This window comes from Musa acuminata, chromosome BXJ1-8 (genome assembly GCF_036884655.1).
Source record: "Musa acuminata AAA Group cultivar baxijiao chromosome BXJ1-8, Cavendish_Baxijiao_AAA, whole genome shotgun sequence".
Taxonomy (NCBI): domain Eukaryota; kingdom Viridiplantae; phylum Streptophyta; class Magnoliopsida; order Zingiberales; family Musaceae; genus Musa; species Musa acuminata.
Genome location: NC_088334.1, coordinates 22,059,091 through 22,074,357, shown reverse-complemented (window position 1 = coordinate 22,074,357; position 15,267 = coordinate 22,059,091). Strand labels below are relative to the sequence as shown.

The 15,267-nt window shown below is 38.6% G+C and overlaps 2 protein-coding genes across 6 annotated transcripts; one reads left to right on the top strand and one right to left on the bottom strand.

The window, feature by feature from the left end:
* Nucleotides 1-312: 312 nt before the first annotated feature.
* LOC135583781 (transcription factor BHLH062-like) lies at nt 313-5,869 on the top strand. Of its 5 annotated transcripts, none has more exons than XM_065079329.1 (5): nt 313-323; nt 1,208-1,281; nt 3,285-3,403; nt 4,270-4,397; nt 5,223-5,869. In XM_065079329.1, exons 2-5 carry the CDS (start codon nt 1,220-1,222, stop codon nt 5,655-5,657), a joined length of 744 nt encoding a protein of 247 aa, XP_064935401.1. In that variant the 5' UTR covers nt 313-323; nt 1,208-1,219; the 3' UTR covers nt 5,658-5,869. The 5 variants fall into 5 exon arrangements, with proteins under 5 accessions (XP_064935401.1, XP_064935399.1, XP_064935400.1 ...); XM_065079328.1 differs by lacking the exon at nt 313-323 and adding an exon at nt 660-797; XM_065079331.1 differs by lacking the exons at nt 313-323; nt 1,208-1,281 and adding exons at nt 693-797; nt 1,525-1,838.
* Nucleotides 5,870-6,602: 733 nt separating this feature from the next.
* LOC103973852 (pentatricopeptide repeat-containing protein At1g26900, mitochondrial) lies at nt 6,603-8,614 on the bottom strand. The gene has a single exon (XM_009388519.3). It carries the CDS (start codon nt 8,502-8,504, stop codon nt 6,744-6,746), a length of 1,761 nt encoding a protein of 586 aa, XP_009386794.2. The 5' UTR covers nt 8,505-8,614; the 3' UTR covers nt 6,603-6,743.
* Nucleotides 8,615-15,267: the final 6,653 nt, after the last annotated feature.

Sequence of the window (15,267 nt, the reverse complement as noted above, 5' to 3'; positions counted from 1 at the left end):
AAAATTCTCTATTTCATATTAAAAATAAACTAAATTCTTATATCTGTAAATATTTGGTCATTTTGATTGTGAAGAAGCAAGCTTATCAAATAATATTCTTACGTGATATTAGAACATGATAAATCAAATATTTTATGGTCATATTATTATGCTAAAGAATAATAATAATAATAATAATAATAATAAATAAATAAATAAATAAATAATTTTTTAAAGATGGTTGATGCAGAAAGGGCACAACATCGTGTCCTCAACTGAGGAAGGCTCGACCGGGTGTCGAGCGATTACGATGGAGTCCCACCAAACCAGCGGCGACGACCGAGGTTTCTACGGTCAACACCATCCTCTTCCCCTTTGTGTCTTTCGTTACCCGCGGTGAGCCCTCAAGTGGGTCCAAGAGCTTTCCCAATAACATGGCAGGTAGTACGAGGGGGAATCAATCAACGTACCAGAAGCATCTCTCCCTTCCTGCTTCTACACGCTTCTTCTACGCCTGCCGCTATGCTTACGGACTAATGAACCGAGGTGGGCCTACAAAGCAGAATGGGACGCCTAGTCCTCTCATGCGTGCGATTTACGCGTGAGAAATGGACGTGGCTGCCTAGGAGGGTGTTCGCCACACGCGAGTGCGTGGATTCCTCTCTCCACCTGTTCTCCATTTCCTTGGTCTTCCCCTCCTCCTCCCCCAACTCCCAACTCCGTCTCTCTCAATTACACCCAAATCAAACCAATCCAAACCCTAATCGAAGCGCGACGACTATCCAATCCCTACTCCTCCTCTTCTCTCGACGACCGAGGTGATCACCGCATCTTCTTTGTGCCGATCTCTCCTTCCAATCATTCGCGTTTTTTATCTGTGTTCTTTTGTTTTGTTTCGATATGCTTGATTGGAGATGCTAGTTCTGCTGCTTAACCCTGCGATCGTAGTTGAGTTTTGGGATGGTTGAGTCGGATTGATGCGATTCTCTTGCTTGACCTTTCTTACTGCCGGATCTGGAAACCTGAAAGGGTTGGAACTCTGCTTGTGAGGTCTGCTGTGATCTAATCGGTAGCTTCTAACGGTTTGATGTTTTAAAGGGATGGTTTTTGATTCGACCTGTTGATTTTGATGAAGCAATTTGATGGATTGCAAAATTCTTTGGGGTTCATTTCCTCCCTTCTCATTCTTTCTGGCAGTACTGTCTAATTAAAGGTAATGGTTTATTAGGTTTAAGGGAGAATGGTGTCGGAGGATCCCGCTACCACTGCTAATGGGTCAATCGTTGCAGCTGAATCACCAGGGTTTGTTACTGACTCAATGCCACCGTTATATGGCTATGTTATTTGTTTTTTGGTACTTAGAATTGCATGCGGTGACCGGATCCGTAACTTTATTGTTCCGTGTTTGTTTGACTATACATGCATATATGTGATAACATACATGTTCTGTTATATTCTATCAGAAGCTGGTGAATCGTACAGTGTAAAATCTAAGCTATATGCGTTCCTTGAATTAACAGAGTTTACTATGCATATGGTCTGCAGAACCTGCAACGGCTTTGCCTGGTTTTTGGAGAATAATGGTTGATACTTTCTCAGTAATTTCAACCATAAAGCAAGGCGGATAATCTTGTTAAGATCCCTCATTGGGAATTCCTACGTCTGAATGCCACGAAACTTCTGGACATGGCCAAGTTAGGAATGACAGATTCTATCATGTTTTCTTTCAAATGCAGATGATAGAACTATGCCTTTCTCAAATTTGATGAAAGGATGCCCAAAAAATTGAAGTTTCTCATCTTTGTATGTTGAATGTCATGAAGCTCAAGTGCTATGGAGTTAGGCTGCAGGTGGTTAAGGTCGATAATGATATTTGGTTTGGCATATCCATACTTATATTTTCTATTTATAAAATCCCTGGAATATGAAGCCAACTAGAGACAAAGCCTTGCAACTTGTTTAACACTTCCATTTCTCATACAAGTTAGGTTGTGTATGTGAAAGTTATCTTGACTGACATGTGGTGTCTGGTTTTAATTGACATTGTCCGACTTGGTTTGTTCTGAAAGGAGTAATTTCTCTTACTAAAATACCAATGTCTCTTATGTGTGCAAAAGTTAACTCAGTGACATGTGGTTTCTGGTTTGAGTTGACATTGTCCAACTTGGTCGGTTCTGAAAGAAGTAATTGCTTGCCAGAATACCAATGCCTCCAAACCCATTTGCAATTTTCTTGATCTAATTAGCTATCCTCTTTTCTTCTTTCCTTATCTACTTCTTTTTGTTTTAACTTTTCTTTGCACATCTTGGATTCTATTTCCATTTCTCCCTTTCCCTTCTCGAGCCTGTCCCCTTTTTTCCCTTCCACATCCTCTTTCCTTTATTGTTGTTTTCTTGTAAATAGCCTTGGTCCTATGCTGTCCTAGAATTGAGGCCCAAACTTTGCTTATAACTTGATGTCCCTGTGTTTTTCCTTTGTTCTGTGATTATTTGTTGTTTATCATCTCTGCTGCACTTTGTGGTTCCTATGTTTCACGGTGATATTTTTCTTCCTAGCTGGAGGTTGACAGGAATTATTCGCTGTCCCAAGCACCATAGTGTGGCACCACTATCTTATTCTTTTCATTGCCCACCTTCCTCTAATCATATGTCCAGCTTGGGAAATTGGATCCAAATCATGACTCATCAGGTTGAGTTCTTGGATAATTGGCATGGCAGTTAAGGTGGTTTTCTATTCCTAACCTGATGCCTCATTGCATGTTACATAGATGCAGTATCAGTTCTTCAACAATACTATAACTAGGTACCAAAACTTTGTGAATGTATGCATTGTAATGTAATGCACAGTTAAAATAATTCTTGTTTCTCTTTTCCTGTTGCAGTATAATTGTTTATCACCAGAACATAGACTGGAGATTCCGTTGATGGTTATGGCTGCTTCATCTGTTGATTTTGTCTTTTTAGCTTTTTGGCTTGTGTTCCTTTTTAGAGTGGCCAAGATCAATCAGTTATAATTTGCTTTGACATATTGAAGCTTAGACTTGTGGATCCTTATTTTCTTCACTGAATTTGTTGAATTTTTCTTGGACAACTGTGCCTAGAAAATCTGTTAAATGAAGTATAAGCTTTTATTTTTTTGTTTTTTCTGTAAATAATAGAGGTAAATCACGATATTGATAATCTAACTTATTTAAGAAGTTGCGTATGCATCTGGCTCTTATGAATCTTGTCAAATACTTCTTTTACTGTTATTTTTTTTCCGTAGCATCTTTCATTTCTATATCTCTGAGAAGTTTACTGTTACAGGTCTCTCACTGATAGAAAGAACCAGAGTAGAGTTCCAAAGAAAATGCACAAAGCTGAAAGAGAGAAACTTAAACGTGACCAGTTGAATGAACTCTTTCTTGAGCTTGGTCATGTGCTTGGTAAATGTCGCCCCTTTCTGTTACAGTTATTTGGGCTAAATTATTAAGTTGCATAGGTGGTGTAACTGGAACAAAATTGACTGTCCAAAGGGAACAAGGTTGGATGTCTGCTTCGGACCAGATAGCTTTGTCGGAGTCCTTTTATTGAATGCTTATTTCAATGTATGTAGATTGGATGTTCCTATTAGTGAATCTAGACATTTTATATTTTTATGGAAACTCCTCACATTTCTGCAGTATGCTTAGTCAAGAGTTCATCACCAAGCTTTAGAGGATGTCACTAAATGCCAGCCAGTTATAAATACCATGAAGTTGTAAATGGAGCATTCTTGATCTTGAGATTGCATTCATAATAGAATAGGCATCTTCATTTTCTGAAACAAAAGCGGTGGATCTGACTGTAATTATATTTGTTTGGGACCGGTTCTGCATCTGATGTGTAGAAATTATTTTCAGTCTGAAGCAACTGTTTGACCTTCTGCTTGTGGGAAATGATCTATATGATTTTACAAGACTATATTACCTTTTTAAATTTCCTCTAAATTTGAAAGAACATGACTCAGGGGAAATTTGCTAGTGAGTGTTCTTTAGAAACCTTATTTAAAGCAAGCAGTATACATTTTCAGTATTAAATTTCCAGTGTAGAAGTCCACTCCATATACTGGCATTGTAATTTGGTTATTGGTTCTGTGCTATGTGACTGTAGATGTAGTACAAGCTGTTATTTTTCGCAAGAGATCTTTTTGTATGATTGCCAACTATAATACTAATTAACTAAGAAGCATACAGCTGTCTGTGCAGCTGTGACTATGTTTTGTATGTTATCTTGAATAAAGAGCTTCATCCCATTTTAATGTCATATACAGAACCAGATCGACAAAACAATTGTAAGGCTTCCATATTGGGGGATACTACCCGTGTACTTCGAGATCTTTTCGCTCAAGTAGAAACTCTCAGAAAGGAAAATGCTGCTCTGCTAACCGAATCTCGTTATGTAAGATGCCCAAACCTAACTGCACGCTTTCAGATCCTAGCAATAAAGTATATTTTTTTTGGTCGGTAATTGGTTAATGATATTGACAATATATGTTCAATAGTTTCCATGTATAAATTAACTCAATCATAAAAGAAAGACATTTTATAGTCATTTTCATAAATAGATGCGAAAAAATAAAATTATACTATTTTTAGAATATATTAAATAAAAAAGAAAGATATTGTATAATCTTTTGTGTATGACATATCTCTAGCAATTTTTTGTTTTGACTGAAGTCATGTCTTAGTCTCTTGCATGCCAGGTGTTGTACTAGCCAGCTTGTTTGAAATTTTCTAGCATGCTGCAGAAATTCTGAAGTTCACTACAACCTAATTTTCCATAACAGTAGTTTCTGCCAATTTTAAATAACAAATTCTGCATGTTCTACACTTAAGAAAAGTTATACATTGTAAAGTTGATAAAGTAATCTGAACGTATGTCACAACTGTGCAGTTTGTACGAAGACAAGTTAATTGCTTTCATTCAGTTTAAATTTTCTTTCCTCTTCATCCATATATATAATTATGGATATGAACAGTGACACATGTTGCAGTTGCTCTTGGAGCTGTCATAAACGATCTTGGTTGCCACCTGTAGTATATGATTTTTTAAACATCATTTTTCTGCAGTTCCTTTTCTAGTTGCTTTCATTTTTTGGTAATTGGGAATTGGGACTGTGGCTCTGATTAGGAGAGTGACAATCCTATCCTTGGTTAGTAGTGTTCCAATATAACCTTCTATTGGTTTAGTGTACTAAACTCCTATATGTGGTGAATGTATTAGGTTACCGTGGAGAGGAATGAGCTGAAAGATGAGAACAATGCTCTGCAAGCTGAAATATCCCAGCTTCAAACTGAGCTACAGGGGAGATCGTTGTCTGTTACCATGTGGAATAACAACACTAACTCAAGCTCTTTCACTCAACCACAGCCAACAGCCACTGTGCTTCCGATGCAGCAACAACCAATCATTATTGGATCTGTGCAAGCAAACCCCGTCCGGGAGCTTCAGCTCTTCCCAGTGGAAAGAATAACCACACCACCATCAACACCACCTGCACCACCTTCTCAGGTAACAAGACCACATGCCAGATATCCGGCTCCATTGGACTTGTGGCCAGGTCAGTTGCTTTCTACTCTTCCACGGACCTCGCAAGAAGAAATATGTGGCAGCAGTAGCATAAGCACTGGCAGCAAGGAGGGATCTGATAAAGTATGAGCCAGTACGTAAGATTGAGACATGTACATCAGGGATTTGACAAAATTTTCCCACTTATCAATGGCTAAATGAAGAATGCCATTTAAGCATTACAAGAATTCTTGCTGATGATGTTGCCAAGGGAAAAAGCTTGAGTTGGTGGGAAAGCAGTAGTTAGTTTTGAGAAACATATACATATTTTGTTGTGAATCAATGAATTCAGGTTTCTTCAATTTCTGATTCTTTAGTTTTCATTTCCCTAACCCAAATTTTCTCTCCTTGTTCCATCAAGGAATTAATGATTTTGGTATATGATGTTGATCCCTGAGAACCTGGTCCATTACCGACCAGATTTTCAAATGCTTCTCTCTAAACTAATCTTGCATTTATCTATTTTTCCTTATAGTGTGCCAATTATTCTAACCTGCTGTCCTATCCTTATCCGAATTTTTTTTTTTCGTATGATGCACCTTTTACTTGCAACAGTTGTGATTAAATGGAAGGACAATAATTAGGGTTAGAGGAAATATTGTTTGTTTGATTACATAAAGACATTTACGGTCCCAAGTTTAAAAGCTAATCTATGACATCTATCAGTGGCTACAATTGAATGTTGGCAGTGAAGTATTTGTATCAATGATTTCAGAAGGTGATTCCTGAGCAATGTGATACTTCTCTGCTGATTGTACTTGTTTGTGAATTTTAAGGGGGGAAAAAAAAAAGCGAAAAACATGCTCTCGAGGATCCAAATACTTGGGCTAGAAATCATTGTGTTAAATTTGTTTCATCTTACTTTAGAAGCAGTTTGAGTTCCTCAAATTCCATCATCAGATGCTTTCTTTTGAGCATTCTGCGCATTTTAGTGATGGGATAAAGCACTGATAGGAATCATGCAAGATACAGATACGAAACACTCGGATAAACATTACGAGTGCCAAAAGCATCAACATTGTGCAACCTACCTAATTTCTCAGATAAACACAGATGTGATATTATTTACCCTTTAGCAAATCAAAGAATCTAATAAATACATACACATACAATTCTTCTGCTTCTTGTCCACATCATCTCCTCTACCTGTGTCCCGTTAAAACAACCCACAGCAACTCAATCGCCCATAATTGTTGTGGGAAGAAGGTCTGGCACATCCATTTCAATCAAGCTGCGGCCAGCTTCCTTCTTCTCCATTGCATTATCCGCTCCTACGGATCTTAGTTGCTCGATATCTGCCCATCTATCTGCAGCGGCGTAGGTACTCGACAGAAGGATGACGTCGCTCGGGTGTTCATCGCCCAAGGACACCAGAGTTCTCTGCGCTACTTCTCCAAGCTCCACATTCCCATGGACCCTGCAGGCCGCAAGCAAAGCGCGCCATGCCACAGCATCCCCTTCAAAGGGCATGCTCCTTATGAGCTCATGTGCTTCCTCCAGTATCCCCGCCCTACCGAAAATATCGATCAGACATCCATAGTGTTCCATCTTCGGCGAGAGCCCGTATCTGTAAACCATTCTCTCGAAGCATTCCTTCGCTGCAGCTACCAGTCCGCCATGGCTACAAGCACTGAGGACTGACAAGAAGGTAACTTCGTTTGGCCTCGTTCCCTCATCTTCCATCCGATGAAAGAGCCGGAGAGCAGCCTCTGCCCTGCCGTGGACTCCAAGGCCCGTGATCATGGCTGTCCACGCCTGGACGTCTCTGTCGATCATTCCATCGAACACCTTGATGGCCTCATCGAGGCACCCACTCTTGGAATACATATCGACCAAAGCCGTCCCCAGAACAGCATCTAACTCTAAACCCTCCTCCTTTATGTGTTCCTGGATGTGCCGGCCGACGACAACCGCACCCGAGGAAGCACAGGCTGAGAGCAACCCCACGAATGTTGCTGAATTCGGCTTGACTCCCTCATCCTTCATCCTCGCGAGTAAAGCGAAAGCTTCTTTGATGGCTCCAGATTTCACGTACCCATCCACCATGCAATTGTACAAGACCAGGTCTTTTCCCTTCGTGGCATCAAATACCATCGCTGCTGAATCCATGCATTTCGTTTTCGCATACATAGCTGCGACTGCAGTTGCCACGTTCAAGTCAGAATAGTAGCCGGATTTAATGCAGTAGCAGTGCAGTGCTTCACTTCCGTGGTGAGACAAATCTACCGAGGCCGACAATGTGATAACCATCACAGCGGCATTAATCTGGGAGAAGCGAGCACGCATCTCGCAGAACAAGTCCACCACCTTTTGGGGCTCGGATATCTGAAGGTACCCACTCATCAGCGCGCTCCAAGAGACGGCGTCGTTCTCCTGGGGCATTTCATCGAACATCCGTCGGCCGTCGTCGGCCGCCCTCCCGCATCGGCAGTACAGATGGATCAGAGTGTTCCGGACGTTGACATAAAGCTGGAACCCGAGCTTAAGCACGAGGCAGTGGAGCTGTTGCCCGGCTCGGAGGGCGAGGCCACGAGCACAGACCTTGAGGGTGGGGACGAAGGCGAACTGATCCAAGGCGACGCCGCTCGAGGAGCGCAGCGAGCTGAAGACGGAGAAGGCATCCGCCACGGCGGGGGTGCGGGCGAGGGAGAGGCTCCGGAGGAGGGCGGTATAGTGGAAGAGGCAGGGGGCGGGGACGCGGTCGAAGATGGAGCGGGCGTAGGCGGCGTCGGCGACGGCGGCGGCCGCGGCGATGAGCTTGCCGACGGGGAAGGGGAGGAGATCGAGGCCAACCTTGATCGCTAGGGCGTGGGCTTGGCGGAGCTGCGGGGGTTGGAGGCGCGAGGACCGGAGGAGGCGGGACAGCAGCGCCGGCCACCGTCGAGTCGAGTTGGTTTGCATGGCCAGCGACAGGTCCGAAGCACTTGCCGAAGTCATGCACTCATTCTTAGAAACAGGGTTGCCCTGCCGTACGATACGCGTGCGAGCTGCAAGCGTATCCCACAATCGCTGGTGTGTTCGTTCTACTCGTCAACATCAATCAGCTCTATGATAATAGAACATTCATTATTCAAACGTTATATGATAATATATTTAATATATCATTTTTTTGGGATAATTTGAATAGTAAGAATTCAAGACAGGATTTGAATTTGAATTTAGATTCAGATACTTAACTGGTTAATCAATTTGAGATTTGGACACTTGGTGTAGCTATTCTTAGCCTTTCATTTCAAATCCTTTATATCTACCTTTGGATTTTTATTAGCACAAGTGGTGTGTTTTCTTGTTCTACTTTGTTTTCTTTTGAGTGGACACCGACGTGTTGAAGGTTTCAAACATATCCACATGAGAGAAACAACTCGTTAGCCCTCTTTTGTCTTTTTTTCCTTTTCCTAACTCGGAGAACTTAGCCTTGATGCAAACACATCAGGAACGTCAAAGAATGTGATGATTGATTGATTGATTGATGTAAAGGATAAATCCGTAAATATATAGACACAAAAATATCATACATAGATTTGTGAGCTAACAATAAAAACATTACATGAAAGGGCAAAACTACTTACGATGGTATCGAAAAATTATTTCTCTTTAGAGGACATTACATGAAGGGGCAAAGCTTCTTAAAATGGTATTGAAAAATTATTTCTGTAGAGGAAATAGATTTCTGATGCATTAATTTAGTTTTACATGAAAAATGAGAGGAAATCGTATTGGGCTTATAGGATTGAATAAATTTTGAACCAATCTCCAAATATAAAATCAATCTGATTAATATAATAATCTACACTGATATCTAACTTCTTTATAATAGAATATTCTTCAATCTTTATTGCTTATAAATCTTCAATGATAATGATCTTCATTTCAACAATACATATATCTTTTTGAATTTTTAATTATTGACTCAGTAAAATCTTCTTTTATATAAGATGGTAAAATCACTTTTTATGCTTCTGATGAAAATAAAATCATCTGCTCAATTAAAATTAATATTATCTATGTCACAATCTAAATCTTGCTTGATCTTTCTTTCAATCTCTCGTATACCGTATCTTGGTGCCTTTATTCTAATCCATCTCTCCTTTCAAATTGGACACTTAAAGATTACATGAGCTCCTTATTTATAAAGGGGTAAACTTAAGATTTTAACTTTAATTATAAGAAGGACTCCTATCTTAACTAAGACTCCTAAACTAAAATATTATATAATTATAAAATTATATCTAATTTTTAATTTGCATTCTGACCTTGAGGTTAAGTATTTTAGAACAACAATTCAAACCTGTCAAATTAATGAATCGATTAGCTGATTAAAGTGAATCATGATAATGTTTATGTGAATGATAAGGATATATATATATATATATATATATATATATATATATATATATATATATATGTATGTATATATATATATATGTATATATATGTATGTATATATGTATATATATGTATATATGTATATATATATATGTATATATGTATATATATATATGTATATATGTATATATGTATATATACATGTATATGTATATATACATGTACATGTATATATACATATATATACATATATATATAGACAACCAAAAAGGCTCTAGCCTATGAACCATTAGTTCCCTCCTATTTGTAGAGGTCCCCTATCAACTTAACCCAAACGGATCCCGCCTTATTGGGTATTAGATCTCCATCCAACTACCCAAGCCTATTAGATCAGTGGATCTCTATCCAATAATCTCTCAGTAGCTCTTATTGGATCTCATCTATAGGATCCAATAATTCAATGGCTTATTGGATATCCAATAAGATAGGAGCTCCGACGGATATATCATATCTGAACCTCTACTCATCGTAATGCCTACCATATGTGTTTGACCCTCTAAGTCCAATATCGAGCTAGCTCAATGAATTATTATCTCCATAATAATTCACTTGATTCATCGACTGCGGACGTACTAGGCCACTACGCCGTAATCCCTAGACGATATAGGAGAATCCAATCCATTGGACTTGTCTGTCCTCAGTTATCATGTACCTATAATCTCTTATCCATCTAATATTCTAGAGACCGTATACTAGGCATAGTATTGTCAGACCCATACGATTTTTACTCGAGTCTCGCTCTAATCGAATTCTCTCGAAGAACTCTTTCTCTTTCAATCCGAATGACCCTGGCCAAGGATTTGTTTAAGCAAGAACATATGAGATATTTCTCTCATACCACCGAGAGTGGATGATCCTCTATTGACACTCAATAGTCCTCATAAGGTTGGCTACCACCCCAGATGACCAGCTATGCTAGATCTTGAACCTCCAGACTTATGAATCTGGTATCAAAGAATGGAGTACTCATACAGGACATCCTTGGTGTCTCAAGTTTAAGGACCAGATAAACCATTGGAACTACAGAATCGTTGTCTAATAATAAGGCATCATTAACCATCCAACATTCTGTAAGCCGATCAATTAGTGAACTCATTCTCAAATGAGCACCTGTACTATATCCCTAGTGTTCCCGCACGACCAACTATGAGACCAACTGCATCTATCATATGGACGGGTATACAATACACTAGCTTGTCTGGTTATCGCAATGTCCCTTTCGAGTAACCTATGACAAGGATTATTTAAGATCTATGTTTAAAGGTGAATCGATCTCATTATAATGATTTTATCATTATATGATTCTTATTGCACATATCCAGTAATATGTAATATAAAGTGATAAATTACTAAATAATAATAATAAGCAAAAAGATTGTGTGTCAAGTCATATGTGTCATCACTCATGTAATTGGCTTATAGGCCACCTATGACTAGTAGAAACTGTACATAACATTTGACATGCACTTAAAGTCATACAATTCTCATAATCATTTTAAAGGCACGAAAAGCTTTAGATATAGAGGAGTAACATGTAATAATATCCTTTATTTCTGAAATTTATGTATAGACATATTTGTAAATCGTAGGACCTATATGTAAATATAAAAATTTTAAGAACTAAATTGTTACGTTACAAAAAAAAAAAGAAAAAAAAAGGAAATAGAGAGAGAAGTTGCAGGGTATTGGGCAGAAGACGAGAAGTAGAGAAGAAGGGAAGAAGAGGAGAAGAAGAAGAGGAGGAGAAGAAAAGAAGAAGAAGAAGAAGAAGAAGAAGAAGAAGAAGAAGAAGAAGGAGAAGAGAGGGAAGAGAGAGAGGAGAGAGAGGTAGCTGCATCAGCTAGGGCTACAACACCTCTGTTTACCATAGGGGAAAACAGAGGAGAGGATGTGTGTGGCGTCGGGGAGGAGAAGGGAAGAAGAGGAGAAGAAGAGAAGAGTAAGAGGGAGAGGAAAGGGAGGTGGCTGCAGCTAGGGCGGCGACACCTCTGTTTCCTGCACGAGGAAACAGAGGAGGTATGGGGCATCGAGGAGGAGAAGGGAAGAAGAGGAGGAAGAGAAGAAGAAGATGCGGGAGAAGAGGCTACGGCACCTCTATTTCCCACAGGAGGAAACAGAGGAGAAGAGAGGCAGTGCGTTGGGGAAAAGAAGGGGAGGAAGGAGAAGAAGAAGAAGAAGAAGAAGGGAAGGAGAGGGAAGAAGAGGAGGGAAAGAAGAAGGGGCTACGGTTGCGGCGGTGGTAGCTACAGCTGGAAGAGAAGAAGAAGAGGAAGAAGAGCAGGAGAGTAAGAAGAACCTGCGGTTGTTGCTGTGGTCGAGGCTATGACCATGGTTGCGGCTGTAGCTACGACTGCAGCAGCTGCATCAGCAAAAGAAGGAGAGGAAGTGGGGAAGGTGGTTGTGGCCACAGCTGTGGCCACAGCTGTGGCCGTAGCAGCTATGTTTAGGAAAGAGAAAGAAAGGAAGGAAAAAAAAAATGGGGACTACAGTCGTGGTTATGGCTATGGCGGATGCGGCTGCGACTATAGCAGCGGTATATGTGAAAGAAGAGGAGGTAGAACATAGTACAGTGGAAGGGGCTGCGGTTGTGAGAATGGTTGTGGTCGTGGCTGCTGCTGCGACTGCGACTGCGACTGTAGCAGAGGCAGTGGCAGTGGCTACAGCAGCTGCATTTGGGAAAGAAAAAATAAAAGGAATGGGAGTACGGGAGAGTAGATGACTATGTCTCTATGTACTGTATGAGCTATAGTTGTAGAGGAAGAAAGAAGACATATGTAGAAAATGAAACAGGGAGAGGACACGGAGGAAAAGTAGAAGAAGGATTTGGGCTTACACCTTCTTCAGATCTTTGGATCAAAGCCTTCCAAAAGCAAGTGTTTTGATATTTTCTATTGCAATTCCAACTCTACTTTTTGCCTTGAATATAAAAACTTTGAACTGTTCTAGTCTTGCATTTCATACATCTCTTGTTTAGATGTAACGATTTGAATATGAAAAACTTCTGAGATTCTGATCCTTCCACTTTGTTATAGTTATAAATCCTTACACAGATTTCCAATTTTGATAAAACTTGTTTGATCAGAATATATACTCATAAACCTTTCTTTTGATATCTTATTTAAAGGATTTGAAGTAAGTTTGCCTTCCCAAACTTCTGTTTTAGTTGATCCTATGGATTTTGCAAAACAAGGATCGTAACTTCTGATCTTTTGATACCGAACTGCCTATAAGTCCCTGTTGGAAACTCCGATTTGTTCAAAGCATATTTTATTGGAAACTAGACTTGTAGATATTTCTTTTGATATATGGATTGAAAGATTTAGAGTCTAAACACCTACCTAGTTATCTGTTGAATCTGACCTTATAAATTCCACAAAAGAGAGATTTGTTCTTTGACCTTTGTTTACCAAATTATTTGTAACTCTTTATAGGGAACTTAAATTCATATGAAGCTTATTTTATCTGAAATTAGATTGAAATATATTTCCAATGATATATTTCTTGAGTAAATTAGAGCACAATTGTTCAATGTGCCTTTTAAATTTTGTTAGAAATCGAGCTTTGGTCGATTTCACCTGTTCTTGTTCCATTCCCTTTGAAAATTGATTTTATCTAGTATTCTTTCTTCAATTGAGCTATATATTACCACTTTGAATTCTTATATGCTCTTGTCCTTAAATTATTTGTGTTCTTGAAACTTTTTATGTAAAGTTTATATTGTATCGCATTGTTTCGTATGGACACATGTATATTCCGTTGTTCCGCATATGCTTTTGATGTATGCCAAAATCCTTATATACTCTCACCTTTAGTTCCTTTTAAGTTGAATGCATTTGTGAAAGATTATGTTTATATCGTATTGAATCCTAAAGGCACATATATGTTTCATTGTTCCACATGTGCTTCTGATATATGCTAATTTTATTGTTCACATTGTCCTTTTGTACTATGGTGTTTGTGAGATACTGTAAGCCTTTGCCATAAATGGTAAAGAGAGTTATGTATAGAGCTTGTGATGCTCTGCCGACCCCCTCTGACTTCACCTAAACGTGGGTGGATGGAGCTCCCAAATGTATTCAGAAATGGATGAATCACATTCTGTCTGTGGTCCCACTATAACTTCTGTATATTTGATATAATATCTAGAGCTTTGGTTATGTTTTTCTATACATGCTTTGGATAAGAATGATGTGAATGCAATGTCAAATACGTCGTTTGAGCTTCTGTTTCATATTTGTTCTTTGATATACTCCAAAATGGTTCATATACTATTGATATGCTATGAAATATTTCATATGTTATTGATATATTCTAAAATGCTCCCTATGCCTTTAAAATGTTTATACACCATTGATATGTTTCGAAATATTTCATATATCATTGATATGTTTCGAAATGTTAAATTTGTCATTGATATACTCCAAAACATTTCATACGCCATTGATAAGCTCCGAAATGTTTCACTCGTTATTGATATGTTCTAAAAAATTTCCTACGCCATTGATATACTCCAAAATGTTTCATCTGTCATTATTATACTCTGAAATATTCCATATACCATTGATATGCTCCGAAACATCTCATACGCTATTGATATGTTCCAATTACTCCATACTCCATTTGTTATGAACCAAATATGTTTTGATTGAAATGACATTTATGATTTTGTATCTAATGAGATGGTATCTTTGAATCTCTTGTATTCTGTCTTGCATTATGATACCTTACTTATTTGAAACTACTCCTTTTGTTCTGGATATGTTTTATCACTTGTTGAGCTGTTTTTAGCTCACTCTGTTGTTATATAAATCTTTCAGGTTAGCTTGCCACTCTTTGAGATGTTTGAATTGGGGTGAGACATTGGAGAGCTATTCAGAATTATGGGTAAGTCTTGTTGGTTGTTATGTTATTGTTGTATAAGCATATTTTGCATATAATAAAATGTTGTCGATGAACCTAAATGGATATATCATGTAAAAGTGTTAGAAGATCTCTCTTATTTAGAATTTCGGAATGTTAAGTTTAGTTTATAATGATTTGAACTGGTGGTAAATGGTTGGAGTTCTGATTATATAAATTGTTTAGCTTATGAATATATAAGTGTTGTTAATGTTTTGTTAAGTTGGTTTGGGTTTCCATAAATGTGAACTATCGAGTGATATGATATATGATTATAAATTGCATAGGTTTTATGGATATGAATTTGAATGAATGTTTCTCAGTGTCCTCAAATGTTAATTTAGATCCTAGATTGATTGTGATAGAAAATTTTAATATTATCAGTTTGAGGGGGCATGATAGAGATGGTATCAGA